General features: G+C 49.2%; 2 protein-coding genes across 4 annotated transcripts; one reads left to right on the top strand and one right to left on the bottom strand.

Annotated features, from left to right (window-relative positions):
* Positions 1 to 756: 756 nt before the first annotated feature.
* Positions 757 to 2,422, bottom strand: CENPX (centromere protein X). The gene is made up of 5 exons (XM_086762621.1): positions 2,323 to 2,422; positions 2,186 to 2,237; positions 2,055 to 2,108; positions 1,602 to 1,690; positions 757 to 1,465 (listed from the first exon to the last, which is right to left on the bottom strand). The coding sequence occupies exons 1-5, from the start codon at positions 2,350 to 2,352 to the stop codon at positions 1,451 to 1,453; spliced, it is 240 nt and encodes a 79-aa protein (XP_086618747.1). The 5' UTR covers positions 2,353 to 2,422; the 3' UTR covers positions 757 to 1,450.
* On the top strand, positions 2,370 to 14,581 carry LRRC45 (leucine rich repeat containing 45). Of its 3 annotated transcripts, XR_015260577.1 has the most exons (18): positions 2,370 to 2,701; positions 3,453 to 3,514; positions 4,364 to 4,434; positions 4,742 to 4,920; positions 5,651 to 5,779; positions 6,305 to 6,453; positions 7,018 to 7,076; positions 7,197 to 7,274; positions 8,230 to 8,365; positions 8,664 to 8,741; positions 8,914 to 9,025; positions 9,200 to 9,270; positions 10,729 to 10,821; positions 11,303 to 11,395; positions 12,337 to 12,510; positions 12,593 to 12,740; positions 13,149 to 13,401; positions 13,492 to 14,581. XR_015260577.1 is itself a non-coding variant. In XM_086762611.1 (17 exons), the coding sequence occupies exons 1-17, from the start codon at positions 2,470 to 2,472 to the stop codon at positions 13,343 to 13,345; spliced, it is 2,061 nt and encodes a 686-aa protein (XP_086618737.1). In that variant the 5' UTR covers positions 2,370 to 2,469; the 3' UTR covers positions 13,346 to 14,581. The 3 variants fall into 3 exon arrangements, 2 of the variants coding, with proteins under 2 accessions (XP_086618737.1, XP_086618738.1); XM_086762611.1 differs by having other exon boundaries at positions 13,149 to 14,581; XM_086762612.1 differs by having other exon boundaries at positions 2,371 to 2,701; positions 6,341 to 6,453; positions 13,149 to 14,581.
* Positions 14,582 to 15,111: the final 530 nt, after the last annotated feature.

Here is a 15,111-nt window from a genome sequence, read left to right as displayed (position 1 = left end):
CAATATCACTTCTGCTATAGTAGCTGAGCTCATCCCTGGGGACTTCGGGCATTAAAAGGTAGTATTACTTGCATTTTTTTGCTATTGCTGTTTTTTACCATATGGTTGTGGGGCTGAAGGCTAAACTAGGTCAACTCCTTCATTGGTTTTTGTTGTACAGCTGCACAAACAGTTGTCTTGGCAAAGGGGCTGCAGTGCAGAGGGATGGGGCACTGCTTGAGTTGGTACTGTCATCAGAAAAAAATGTGTATTAAATTGTGGTTTTAGCTGAAGTTTCCAAGTGGCTAGTGTCCTGAGTGATGATGACCTTGATAGCTCTTGGCTGAAAGAGTACAGTGACCTACCGAGCCTCTGCCTGCTACAGCTGTCAATGGGAAAAAAAATTGCTCGCTATTACTAATCATAAAGACTACAGATAGCCAACAACAGAGTGTGCAGTCCTTAAGACACGATGGTGTCAGCCGCTTTTCTTGCAGCTGGCTATATATTTCCCAACAAAGCCAGTTCAGTTGTGTGGGCCCTGCCTACATGTGTAAGGTTTCTTATTTCACAGCTTCCTTCCCGGCCCCCTTGCTGGCCGAGGGGCCACGCTATCCCGTGATGTGGGATTCTCACACATGCTGTTTGTTATTCTTTTTTTTCCTTTCGTCCTACAAAGATTTAGAGAAGAGGGTGGGTGAGGGGGAAACTTTGCAAGTCTTTGAAGCAACTTGACTTTCGATGATTAATTGCAGCAAAGAGCCTACACAAGGGAGGGAGACTCTGTTTTAATTTATTGATGTTTCCTTGTGAGAACAAATTTATAGCAGAGGGGAAGCGGCTTCTGAGGAGAATATCAGATGGTTGAAAGGTTCCAAGCATTCTTTGATGTCACAGCCCTGGAGAAATACTGCAAGGTAGTGAGAGACAGACACTGTTTATTTATAAAATAAAGATCGGTTACCTGCTTTTGGCAAGAGCCTGTGACTGAGCTCCTGTTAACAACCTATTCATTAGACAGGCTTGGAGCTGGACCTAAAGTTTCTGCCACAGCTGGCTACTGAGGTGATGAGAGCCTGAAGTTTGGATGATGTTTCCAGCCATTAAGTTTTTCCATGCATCTCTGTGAAGCAGCACCTGTTTCTCACATTAGCCGAGAAAGCAACAGCATCTTACAGAACTGTGAAGTACAGACTTCTGTTAAAGGAGTAAGGCAGCAAGATGGAAACGGGTTACACGCTTAGCCAACCAAAACAAGCGTGTGGCAGCCTCTTTTCAAAAATAGCATCTGACAGCAAAGTTGCCTCGGGCTTTGTCATGCTTGGTAAAGGACAGAGGAAACAGAAGCAAAATAGCAGAGAAAGAAAAAGTTGAGACTGTTCTTCCTAAATGTAGACTCTAAGGATGAGCCAGATGTTCTCTGTCAGGTCAGGATCTTCTGCTGGCAGGCCAGATGTGCTTCATGACACTTCTAGAAGTCTAGAAGCTGTAAGGAGAGAGCAGCAAGCCAGTGAGCACAGCTGCTGGGTCCCTGAAACATCTCCCAGAAGGAAGAGGATTAAGCTGCTTCAGCCCACATCTTTATCCTGTTCAAGTCCCGTTCAGCTTCTACAGTTACATACCAGCTGCGGCAGCACTTTCTCCACATGCTCAATATCCACTTTCTCCAGGTCCTCTGCCTGAGCCTGCCGTGCTGCTCGTGCCGCTGCTTCTGCAGTACAAGCGTAAGGCAAGAGTTGTTAGAGCGGGCTTAGAGAAGTTACCTGTGCGGTCCCCACGGGGTGTTGGGGGCTGGTTTTCGAAGATGGAGTTGCACGGCCTGAGGTGGCCCAGCGCCCAGGAAGAGGCTGTTCACCGGCCCTGCAAGGATGCAGGGAGCGGGGCCACGGATGGGGCAGCAGAGCTGGAACAGGACGGGACGTGCCGAAGGCTGGCTGGGTGCTCGGAAAGGAGACGGGGGTGCTCTTCCGCGGGGAGGCTGGGGGGTGGTCCCCTCGAGCTGGGAACGGGCCCCCACCACGGTGCAGGCCGGCCGGCCCTGGGCCTAGCACCGGGCGCAAGGGCAGCGCGCTCACCTCGGACGAAGACCTTCAGCATCTCCGCCATCAGCAGCTGCGCGTCGCCGTTAACTGCAACGACAAAGCGCTTACGGAAGGCGGGGGCCCGTCCCGCCGCCGGCCGAGCCCGCCCGCCGCCGCCCCGCTACCTCGGGTCCGCCCGTCCCGGAAGTGGAGGCGGAGCAGCCGGTCCACCGTCTCCTGCGCGGAGAGGAGAGCGGATGAGCGGGGCCGGGCTGAGCCGAGCCCCCGCCCGGGGCCGAGCCCCCGCCCGGGCCCGCCGCACCTTCCTGAAGCCGCCGTCCCGCTCCTCCATGGCGCCGCGCGCTGCCGGCCACCGCCTCTCGGAAGCGCGCGGGGGCGGGGCGGTGGCGCTTCCGCCGCCAGGCTGGCGTCAGCGCCGCGACCGGGACGGCGTGCCGCGGCGGCGGCCATGGAGGAGTTCCGGCGGGCCTACGCTCGGCTGTGCGCGGCGGGCGGCGCGGCGCCGCAGGAGGCCGTGCTGCGGCGGCTGCGGGAGCTCGGCGGGGTGCCGGGCCGCGCCCGCCTGGACCTGGCGGCGCAGAGCCTCTCGCTGGAGACGTGCGACGCGCTGGGCCGGCTGCTGCCCGGCGCCGCGCCCTTCGCCGAGGTGGCCCTCGGCGACTGCGGCCTGAGCGAGGAAGGTGGGCGCGGGGCCCGCGGCGGCTGTCGGGGGCGCGGCTGCGGGGCCGTGCCCCGGTTGCCCCCTGGCGCCGGGCGGGCGGCGGGAGGCGAGGCGGAGCGGCGGGGGCGCGCGGCGGCGCTGGCCGCAGGGAGAGCGGGGGCCTGGCAGCCGTGGCGGGCGGGCAGCCGTGCGGGGTCCCGGCAGGTGAGCCCGCCTGCTCGGCGGCAGCGCGCTCTGGAGCCGGCCGGGAGGCGCTCGGTGGCCAGAGGTGTTGCCCCTGCGCTTTCGAGGGCGCGTCTGCGATTCTTGGCCTCGCCGAGGCGCGGCTGCTGTCGGCTGCGGGTACGGGAGGGTGCGCGGGCAGTCTGCTGCATCTGGTCGCTGCGTCCTTGCATCCCGCCGGCCTGGGGACGGCGAGCGAGTCTCACTCGGGCCCTGCTGCCTGAGCCAGCAAGCGGTTTGTCTGTGTGGCCTGTCCGGACACGGGCGGTTTTCACAGCTGCGTTAGGAAAGTACATAGGGTGGCATGCAGTTCTGTACCCAGGCAGCTCTTTCATTGAGGATGTAGAAAAACATCTGCTGCCCTGAAAGTTCAGACACGCTTTCCAGCAGCAGTGGCTGCTTGCAAAGTCATATGTTTTGTCCTAGCCATGTCTTCTGAGCTGGCTGTTTGAAAGGATGCTTTCTTTACCAGCTCAGGCACAGGGTTAGACGTATGAAATCAACAACTGTTGTCTTTTTTTTCTTTTTTTTCCCCCCCTTCTACTCAGGTGTAAAACTTCTTTTACGTGGTCTTTGTCCCAACACCACAGTCAAATTTTTGGATTTGAAGGTGAGTCTGTTTGAATAAAATTAAGACAAAGAGGTTGGGAAGGAAATAGGAGCAGAAGCTTAATCAGTTAGAAATAGACAGTGCTGGTGCAGGATTGTTCTACAAGATCTGTACTTCTGTAAAGTTCTTGGACTCGATCCTTACCTCCCTAACACCATATCATGACTTTCTGAAGTTACTTTGCAGCTCATCTTTGTTTTTATTCAGTTACTCTGTTTTGATAGGAAGTTATTGCTGTATATCTGTTGTCAGTTGCTGCCAAATGAGGCATATGTTGGCTTTTCTTTGGGTTTCTGTATTAATCAGTAAGTTACTAGTTGTTTGACTTGCACTTCTGTAGAGTTTATCCAGTTTGCTAGTGACTTTCAGCTAGCCTGGGGCTTGGAACTAAGCACGTACTTTTAGATGTGATGGTCACTCTGCTGTGAGAATGACTTTCTGTCTGTATTCCTCCAGTGCGTAGCTACAGTCCTAAACTGCATCACACCTTTCTTTCTCATCTGGGCTGGTGCTAGCTGAGACCATTTTAATGAACTGTGTTGAAACGGTTCTCCTTATCTAGAATCAGCATTCTCCATCCCATCGTGGGCCATGCTGATCCTGTGCTATCCTGGGACTTTTGTGAGTTCTCAGTCATGATGCCTCACAAGTTTAGCAGTGTACATATCCACTGTTCCTCCTGGGGTCTTTCGTTTTCTGAAAAGCTGACTGACAGGTGGAACAAATGTTACTCAGACAATCATTGACAGACTGAAATCAACATTATAGTTGAGGTGCATCTGGTGGTGTTTGGGATAGCTGAATTGGGACAGGGCATAGCCTACTGATCACCTGGGACTTTTGTTTCAGGGAAATAACCTGCGAACCATGGGAGCTGAGGCTTTGGGAAAACTTCTTAGGCAGAACAAATCCATCAGGAGGTAAAAAATTGTATCTACCTCTCTTTCTGTTATTCCTGCCAGAGGGAGCACAACATTAGAAAAGGGTTGAGGGTTTTTTTTCTTGGGATAGGAGGAAAGTCAAATAGTGCAATTTCTTGTGAGGGATGGGACAGATGAAGGAGTGTGAACTGAAGGTGCCCTTTCTGAGGATGCAGAGCCCTAGCAGTATCCTGGTCTCTGTTAGGGGAACTGGATGTTGAATAGGTACCATAATCCAGGTATCATTCAAGCTCTTGTGACTGTCTGTTTACTCAATGAACTCCAATCCTGTCTGATTTTTCCCTAGTCTAATCTTGGAATGGAACAGCCTTGGTGTGTGGGAGGAGGGCTTCTCCTTTTTCTGCCAAGGACTGGCAGCAAACAACTTTCTCCAGCGGCTAGATCTGCGCAATAACCAGATCAACCATCAAGGGGCCGGAGAGCTGGCCATGGCACTGAAACAAAATGCCAGCCTTCAGGAGCTGGGTAAGAGTGACTGGTTCTTTACCCGCCTACGTATACGCACGCATGCACACACACATATATCTTCAGGTTCGTTGCAGCCTGCCCTTATCTCTGCTGACTGATCAGTGTCATTCCCGTTTCCTATCAGTCTGGAGCACTTTGCAGGCTTTGTGCAGGGAGTAGAGGTCACATCCCCATGGCCTTTGGAGAGTGGGAGCAGTAATTGGAATCTCTGAAACGAAACCTGCAGATGAAGGTTGTGTGCTCGGAGCAGAACAGTTCTAAGTGGAGGAGGGAATGGGTCCATTCCCATTTGTGGATGCTGTTGGCATGCCTCACGCCAGACTCTGAAACTTAATTTGCACTTGCTTTGTCCTTGGTAAGGAATTTTGCCAGAATTTCCTTCAGGAGAATGTGGCTCTGATGCTGGTTCTTTCTCATCTGCAGACTGTGGTTGTGGAAGGAAGGCTCATGAGATGAAAATGTGAGGGGGAGACTTGTGTACCTTTTGAACTGTAATGGCTTCCTGCATTTTACTGCACTTAAGTTTCATCCTTGCCTTTCCTGCTTCGTCTGTCATTTTCTCTCCCTCTCAGTCGTTCTTGAAAAGGGAGACTGTTGATCTGTGTGCTGTGACCAGCTGGGATTAGTTAGCCATGCTTGTAGATGTATAAGGAGCATGGTTTCTCTTGAGCCATGTGTTTTTCAGCAGATATGTGACTACTGGGGTGAAAGCTTGCTTTCTGTATAGATTTGCGTTGGAATAATATCGGACTTCTGGGTGGTCGAGCTTTGCTGAACTGCCTGCACAGCAACAGGACCCTGAAGAGGCTGGAGCTGGCTGGGAACAACATTCCTAGTGACATCCTGAAAGCAGTGGGTAAGTATTACCTGTTGCATGGGAAAGAATCAGTAACTCCTCTCCCATTTCAGCACTTGAGACGTATCCTCCCTTTCTCAACAGCGTTTACACAGTGTATGTGTTGCTTCCTCTTATGTTTTAATGAGGGCTGGCCAGGTTGGAGGTGTCAGTTTTACCAGCAAGAGGTTAAAAAAAAAAAAAAAAAAAAGGATTGCATTGGAAATTACTGTGCCATGTGAATGCAGAAGAACTTGGGTCTCTAGTTTGCCTCTGAGTAGCCAAGTTTGGATATGGCTAATGCAGCACATCCTTTGTCATTGTGCTACTCACAGTGAGGTTGAATGGCTCTCCTGCAGCTGAGGTGTTGATTACCCCCTATACACTGCTCTCTGATTCTGGCCCACCTTGTGTCTGTAAGGTGAGAGCGGTCTCTCTGTGTGGGCCAACCTGAGAAAGGCTACTTACTGTCCTGGTGTTTCTGATAGCCAGGTGTCACCCTGAGTGCCATCTCTTCCAGCGGTGCTTATTGTTCTGTTGCTTTAGAAACATGTACATGCTCTCCTGCTCTCTCTGCATCAGAACAAACCCTGGATCACAATCAAGACCGTCAGGCTATCCTAAGTGAGACCCAGAACCGAGCATATGTACTCAGCAAGGAGATTTTGAGTCTGAAGGATGAGAAGACTAAGCAGGTCAGCAATCTTACATGTTGGCAGTTCAAATGAGGCAGCTGGAATCCTATGCTTTTCCCCAGTGTCCCCGTGAAACACTCAGTGACAGGATTATTGTGTGCCTGAAGTTGCCTGTGCATCTTTGTGGGCAGTCACACAGCATGGTTTGGTGAACTGAGTCCTTCCTCTGAGCTAGGTTGCCCAGGAAGAAAGTCCATGACAGTATGGGTATGGACACATAGCCTCCTGAACATATTTACTCTGGATTCTGGAGGAGTTTTGGTGATTTTTTTTCACCCATATTTGTGCTTTCAGTTCTTCTTTTGCAGCTGGTTTGATATTTTCCAAGTGGTGAAAACCTAGACATACAAGTCTGTTTTCTTTCTGACGCCTAATGGTGCAGAGTCCCTATACTTGATGACCTCAGTCAGATGTGCTAATGAACCTGTCAAACCTCCAGTTTGCTTGCTTTCCTTAGAGTGGCTTGACCTGTCTTCACCTGTCAGTAGGAAGAGAAAGATGAGAAATGTAAATGCTTCAAGCTGATGCAGTTCATTTTCTCACTGATGCTTGCCTTGTTCACAGTTCTTGGATTTGATGGACACTATAGACAAACAGAGAGAAGAAATAGCCAAGAGTGGCAGGTGAGTTGAATTTCTGAGTGCTTTCTGCTCTGATAGCAGAATTAGGCCCTTTTAATTTCCTGGCAGAAATTACTCACCCTTTTTTTTTCCCCTTTCTTTTTTTTTCCCCCACAAATGCAGAATGTCTGCAGCACGAGTCCGCCAGCTGCAGGAAGCATTGGATGAGCAGCACTCTATTATGAATTCACTAAAAGCCAAGTACGGAGGAGGAAAACTTTAGCCTTCTCACTGTTCTGTGCTGTATAGGCGGTGCAGAGCAGAGCTGTTAAGAAGGGGAATAATTTTGTAGAGTATCTGGCTTACTGTTTCACTTAGTTCTGCAGTAATACCCAGAAATTACAGTCAGATCAGGCCTTTGGGCTTGCCATGCTAGATATTTAGCCTGCTTTTAAGTAAAATGACAGTGCATTGATTTAAGAGCAAATTAATTACAAAGGGTGAAAAGGCAAAAAAGGCATTGTGGGGATAGAAGTGTGTTCCTTGCACATTTTACAGGTACAGTCTATACCTGCTTCCCCTGGCAGTTGGCAGTATCCTCTGAGAACCACTGCAGATACGGAGGAACCTGACCAGCAAGATTGTATGCTTAGGAACAATGAGGTGGAGCTGCCCCAAAGCAGTGTTAGATTGTGTAGAGCCATATGCACGTGACAGTGATTAGACTTCAAACACTGGTGAGCCTGGCTTGTTCAATTCTGTCATGTAATGGCAGTTTCATTATGCCGTGCCTCAGTGTGGACATGTCCCTCATGTACAGAGAATCTGCTACCTGTATTTAAAATTCTGTCACTAATTTTAAATAACGTTGCACTGGTATAAAATAGCCAGCTTTGTTCTTCTGGGCAAGTGAGCAAATTCTGCAGGGGTTCAGGCGAGGAAAGGAGGGTCCTCATGGAGGACCACAGAGGGAAAATGCGATGGAGCACTAGAACACCAGGCTCTGAGAAGTCCCAGGTCACTCACTGCTTGCAGAGGCTGCTGGATGCAGAGAAAAATGGCATCTTTTTCCCAGGGGCAAAAAAAAATGCCTCATTTAGCTAGCCTGATTTCATCCACTGCCAAATATGTGTTAACATCTTGTACCACGTCACGCAGAGAGGTCACTGGAAGTGTCTCCCTTAGGAAGGACTCTGGAAAGTGTTTCTCTGTATAGGCTGCAGATGACTGAAGCTGCCCTGGCTCTGTCTGAGCAGAAGGTGCACAACTTGGGAGAGCTACTGAATGCTACAAAACAGGAACAAACTAGCATGGTTGAGCGCCACTTTGTGGAGCTCCAGCAGCAAAAACAGGTGAGCTGGATTAGTCCTAGTTAGGTTTGAGGGCAGAGCTCCAGGTCATACCTGGTTTGTGTAGATTTGGGGGATCCTGGATGGGATAGGCAAGCATGATTTTTACCACTAGTGGGTTAACCAGAGCTGCCATGACAAAAATTCTTGTGTAAATTAGATAGGTGAGTGTTAGGTGTGGAGAGGAGCAATGGTATTTAAGGGGTAGGTTGGATTTAGCTGGGTGTGGTGTTGGTTGGAGTAGGCTGGCAGCACAAGAACTAAGGTGAGTACAGGTTCTTAATTTTTATTCTGTTTGCAGGAAGGTGTTGATCGGGAAGGCAAGCTTTTGCGTGACTTGTCTGCTGCCAGTGAGAAAAATCTGCTTCTAAGAAACCAGGTAGGAAAACAAGTCTGAGGCTGAGAAGTGGAACTTGGGCATTATTCGCTTCTGGTCTCTATATGTGTCCTCTACTTTGATCCTTGTTTGTGTCTCTGCTGATTGTTCTGTACAGCCAACTTGCTCTGCTAGTAGGAAAAGAAAATCCTTTGTCGTGGTAATTTCCTTGTAGGTAGATGAGTTGGAGAAGAAGTGCAGAGTCCAGCAGGATCAGCTATTCCAAGTAAAACAAGACTTGACCAACACAACAGCAGAGCTGAAGCTGCGGGCTGTGCAGGCTGAGGGTGAGTGGAGGAGCAGAAACAGCTCACAGACAGCTGTGGGTTGGGATTACTGTCCGTGAGCTGGTGGTGCAAGACAGCCAAGGAGAAAGGGTGTCAGAGTTTGTAATGAGAGTATAAATAGAGCCTGCGTGGCAGGAATGCCGTAATTCTGATACACCTCCTTTTAATCTGCAGAACGCCTGGAAGTGGAGAAGAGAAGATTTAAACAAAGCCTTGAAGACATGGAATCCCTTCGGGTGAAAGAGGTAAGAATGGAGTTTCTGCAGCATTCTGAGGTTATTCTGTCTTTGGTCCTGACATATAGGTGCCACTGGAGGTCATTGCTTGCTGTCAGCTGCTCTTAAACAAGTTTTTAAATTAGCGGACTGAGACTTACTGTGGGAATAATGGGCCATTTCTACAAGCAGAGTCTAGCTGAAGAGATCACAAGACATTCTGCCAGCTAGTAAGATTTTGTAGCTTGCAAGAGTATGGGCCAGAGTGGTACGTGATTCTACAAAAGAGGCTTGGAGGCTGGCCCTTGTGTCAGTCTTGCTATGCGTGGAGGTAATTATGAATAAGCAGTCTTGTCATGCTCACTGAAATAAAGATGCATCCATGGAGGAAATCAAGACATACGTGCTTTATACAAAGAATCTTTTAGCGGGGCTCAGCTTGCTAGTTTCTTCTCTGCTATGTTTCAGAGGGATTCTGTCTGAGTGTGGACTGGACAACAGGCTGTGATCAACTCTCTTTGGAGTGCTGTCCTGGTTTTGGAAGCGATGGGGTTGATTTTCCTCTCAGTAGCTGATGTGTTTTGGATTTCAGATGTGAAGAATGTTGATAAACACACTGATGTTATGAGTTGTTGCTAAAGAGACCAAGGATACTGGCTTTCCAGATGTGGCTAAAGTGCAGATGCAGGAAGCTGGGAGGGGTATAGGCAGAACAGCTGACCCAAACTGGCCAAAGAGAGTATTCCATGCCAGAAACATCACGCTCAGGATACAAGTGGAAACTGGCCGGGACGGGGCATCTCTCCCTCTCACTCTTTTGCCTGCTGCTCGGTTTTGTTTCCATGAACACTGCTGGGGACAGGCTGTAGCGGTCATTGGGATATTGGGTTGTGAGAAAGTGTATATTGCTCATTTTGTGTATTTTAGTGCCCTTGTATTTTGTTATTGTTGTCATTTTCCTTTACTCTTCTAGTAAACTGTCTTCATCTCAACCGAGTTTTCCTTTCTTGGCAATTCTCTCCCCATCCTGCTGGGGAGGGGGAGGGAGAGTGAGCAACGTGTGTGGTGACTAGGGCTAAACCACAACAAGTGTTTGAGGTGTGAAATCTCTCAAAAATAAAATCACACCAATAGATTTCTCTGAAGATTTTGAAATGTTGTAAGAAAATATGGAGGCTAGGAAGATTTTAGCCACATTACAACTAGAAAATGAAGTGGTGTTTTGTACCACTTGAACAGGAGAGCTCAGGCACAGTATCTTTCATCTTGGCCTGGAAGGGATCTCTGTCTAAAGATCCCAGTTTCTTGAGGGCAGAGTCTGTCTGTATTACAGTTTCCTAGTGGAGCTCTGGGAGGTAAGAGTTTTTCTTTGGTGGTAGGTGAGTCAATGGGAGGATGCTCTTTCTCATGCTGAGTGGCCATGCTACTATGCCTGGAGATAGGTGTGGTCTTTTGGCACTTGCTTAAATGGCTTCTACTGCTTTGCAGGTGGATCATATGACACAGCACATTGAGGCCAGTGAACGGTCCATGCAGGAGAGGATCCAGAGGCTGGAGGCTGTCAGGATAGCTCTGGAGGAGGTGAGAATGGATGCTTCAGGCACATTGGAATGCTCAGGTAGCAGTGGCAGGAGAAGGCTGTCAGGGGAGCTTTATGGAGTCTTCCATTGCTGACTGATGTAAAGATTGTCATGTGCTGTAGGGAGGAACAGAAAAGAGCAGTTTACCAGCTAAAATTATTTTTACTGCTTTGGACTAAAGAAGGAGAAGATTCCAAGAAGATCTGTTCCCCCAGCTAGACCCAGCCCTGCCGTCTCCTATTCCCCTGTCTTTGGAAAGCTTCATCCATTACTTGCCCTCGTATAACCGAAATTCTCACTGAATTTAGATGGCAATCTTGGGGTGAGAAAAGGTTTGTAGGCTGGGTTTGTTTTCCTGCCCCTGGGTAAGAGGCAGCTGTGTCACATTGTAGCCTGCGACTGGAAGCTGCTCGTGGGTTTTGGTCAGTGTTGCAGTGATGCGGCTTCTCTATCTGGAATAATCTTTCATGTTTCTGTGGCAGGAGCTGAGCCAAGTCAAAGCAGCTGCACTCACGGAGCGAGGCCAGGCAGAGGAGGAGTTAATAAAAGTCCGGAATCAGGCACGGCTGGAGGAGGTAAGGACAAGAGCTGTCTGTGGGTTCTGCCTCTGCGGGAAGGAGTAGATTTGGCTGCTTAGCCTATGTTTTTGTCTTGAGGAACTGCTGAGTAACTCCTCGCTCTGGGTTTCACTGGCCTGCGAATAGTGTGATCTCTGAGGAAGGAGTCTGGAAAAGTCTGCTTTGAATTGTCTCCAGAATGTAACCATTGTCCCCACCTGCTGTGTGCTTTCGTGTAGTAAGAGAATTGATGTGGATACTGTGATGGCAGATTTCTTGTAAGCTGACAACTTTGGAAGCTAACAGCTGGATGTCAGTCCTTCTGTTTAACTGCAGCTTTTATGGGCTGCTCCTGTTTCTCTGGACTCAGAGGAACTTCCGCAGGTGGCTACTGCTGCTGGATGAAAAAAGAATGAACTTTGTGAAAATGGCAATGAAGTCAGCACCCAAGGAAAGAGAACAAGGGATGAGGAAAATACACCAAAACTATTAGAATGTTTACTTACATGTAACATCACAAAATAAAATGCTTTACTGAGTTTTGAACCTATAAAAACTGCCAGGTGTGTCTGTGGTGAAACACAGCAGTTGCTTAGCTGTATACAGCAGTGTTGCAGAGCCATTTGGGATATGGAGGAAGTGAAGATAAGAGCATTAGTTGTAAACACTGGCAGTGGCATTGGTGCTTCTACCAAGGACATGCCTCTGTTTCTCAGCGACTGAGCTGAGCCTTGCGGTGTCTCCATCAGAATGTTTTCCCTGACAACAGAAAGCAGCTTAGATTCACTCCTGAACGCAAGGGAGAAGTGCCATATCTATTACGGCTAAGTCCTGTGCTTGTTCTTCAGTGCCAATTGACTCAAACAAGGGTTCAGTGTGTTTGGAACAAAAAAGGGGAGAATCCCTTTGCAGGAATGGAATGAACCTGATGTATTTTCATTTTCCTTTGTGTCTTACAGCAACAACGACTAGAACACCTAGAAGAGAAGCTGCAGCTGATGACTGAGTCACGGGATGAAGCTCAGAGCTGCTGCCTTAAGCAAAAACAAGTGGTTGCTGATGCTCAAGCCAGAGCCAATCAGTTGAGTCTACATGCTGATGGACTCAGAAGGCGGTTAGAGGAACTTCAGCAGGTAATTTGGACTGGAGTAGAGATATGGTCACCACAGAACAAGTTGCTGAGGTTGGTTATTCATAGATTTCTTTATGTGTCAGGATTTGAACAGTAAAGAAGAGGAGAAAGTGACAGAGGTGAATAAAGTGAAAGTGGAGTTAAAAGAGCAGATTGGACACCTGCAGGCTGAACGTATAGCACAGGAAGGGCTGAGAGAGAAGATTGCAGCCCTGGAGAGACAGCTGAAAGGTGATGGATCTTTTCATGCTTCTCAGATGGTAGTGCTGGGTTAACCTACAGCGGGCCTAGAAATGAGTGACACAGATAGCGACAGCAATGCTTCCTGCCTGTGCATACAGCCATGAATTGTACCCTCCATCCTGATGTATTTGCAGGGATTCTTGTCCTCATTTTATACAGACGAAGACTCAGGTAACTACCCAAAGCTGTACAACAAGCAAAATATTTGGATTTCGTGCACAGTGAAGTATAACATGTTGTCTGTGCAAAGCCTCTCACATTGTCTCATGCAGCTTCTCTCATGTGCCTGTTGATCTTCTTCTGCTTCCATTGCCTTCAGCTGTGCCTATAACATATTGTTCCTGTTTATTCTAGTGACCCCTGTTTTTCTTTACTAATACTGCTCTTCTTTCACAGTCCTATCAAGTAATCACCGCGAGGCACTATTAGACAAAGAAGGTGAAATCTCTATGCTGCTGGAGAAGCTGAGAATGAAAGAAGCTGACATCTCCAGGATGAGGGAAGAAGAGGCCCAGCGAGCAAGTTTCTTGCAGAATGCCGTCATGGCCTATGTGCAGGGCTCTCCCCTGGGAACCCACAGTTCTAGGAAATGAGAGTGTGGCTTAAAGAGTCCAGATACCTGCTGTCAAGAAGAGGGTGAGCAACTCAGGTACAGCCCCTTCTTTCTAAGTGGGACAGTTTTGTCACAGTGGGGTAACACGAAGGCTTGCAAACACAGAAAATCGTTCTTGCTCTTCAGAAATCTTGCTCCCGACTGCATGAAGGAGAGGAGGAAACAACCATCCAGGGCTGGGATAGAGGCTCATGGGTCTGAGTTCAAGATGTGGAGCCCTTGCCCTGCACTGCTACAACATTTGAAGTAATTTCTGTGTCCTTTTATACAGCACCAGTCTGTCAGCACACCCTGTTGTTACCAGGGGGTTGTATGTTCCCCAGGCAGCGGTCATTCTGTAGCATTTGGATGCCAGGGCTGTTCACAGTGAAATGACAGGCAGCAGTGTTTAGAGTTCCCTGTAGGTGGGAGCAATTTACTTTGCTCAGGGGGTTCTAAAGCTGCTGGAAACACCAGATCTTACCCACCTGTGCTTTTATACCCGGTGCTCACAGAGGGAAGCAGCGGCTGACAGGGCTCACTTTGGCTCTTTTACTCTGCCCCTCGTGGCTCTGGCTGTAGTGATGGGCAGTGGATATGCATTCATTATGTATAGAAACAGCTGTGCAGAGGGGGACTGCTGTGGAGTGGCTGTCCGTATCCTTGCGGGACAGCTGGGCTTTGGCTGTGGTTCAAGCCCCTGCAACACCAACTGGCATGGAAAGTGTTGGGTGTCAGGGGTCAGCGTCTGTGCTTTCTCACTGTGAACCGCAGCCCTTGGCTGGAGTTCTTGTGGCCAAAATGCAACAGGATTTCATTCTGCAGTGACAAATGGCAAAACTGTCCTGGCTTCTTGGAGTCCTGGAGCTGAGTGCTGTTTTCTGGGCTTTGCCCTGGAGAGGAGCAGTGCTTCTGACTCGCTGCTGGGGAGTTTCTTCTCAGACCACAAAGGGGAGAAGGCGCTTCCTTTTCCTGGCGACACGAGTCCTCATGTTGCATGGAAAAAGAGAAGAGATGTGAGGGTCTGAATCAGAGGAAGTGGAGACCTCTGTCAGGACAGCACTACAATAGCCGCCTCTTAGTTTCTCTAGTGAGTCTGTGGTGGGAGAAATGAACTTGGGGTACATATTCTAAGAGGCAACTGGAAAATGAAACTTCTAGTGTGGTTGGTTTGTGATTTTTCACAGTGGGTTTTGCTCCGCTTTTTTTAATAAAGAGCGTTTGCGTTTTGCTGTAAGCTGAATGGTGACAAGCTGGCTGTTTGGCTGACACGGAGGGAGGGGCCTGCTGCTGTGTTCCTCTCACGAAGATCCTGCTAGTCTGCCCTGGAGCTAAAAGGCTGTTGGTGGGTGTGTTAAATATGTCTAAGATTTTGGTTCTGAACGGAGGCAAAAGCAAAGAATTGGGGACCCTGTACCCCAGTCACAAGGAGAGGAGAGAGCCAGTGTTGAGAGCTAGGTAGTTTGTGGATGCTGGGCAGCACTGTAGACCAGCAGGTAAAGGAAAAGCAGCAAAGCCTGCTGTTCTGAGGCAGCAGCCCTGAGAGTCATCTCCGTGCTTAGCAGAGTACGTGGGGAGGTGGAGGAATCCCAAAGTCCTCTTCATGCAGGATTTTTGCTGCTGCATGCTTTGTTCCTCAGCAGCTCTGAGCACATGACCGTGGAATCTGCAGCTACAATGCAACCAGGTTTTAAAGCTTCATCTTTGAGCAGGTGGCCACGCGGTGTGGAAACGGTCCTCCGCGAGTTTCTGAGCACGCCCTGCCGC

Source organism: Chlamydotis macqueenii, chromosome 18, assembly GCF_036417535.1.
Source record: "Chlamydotis macqueenii isolate bChlMac1 chromosome 18, bChlMac1.mat, whole genome shotgun sequence".
Classification (NCBI taxonomy): Eukaryota; Metazoa; Chordata; class Aves; order Otidiformes; family Otididae; genus Chlamydotis; species Chlamydotis macqueenii.
This window is presented reverse-complemented; position numbering and strand designations above follow the sequence as displayed.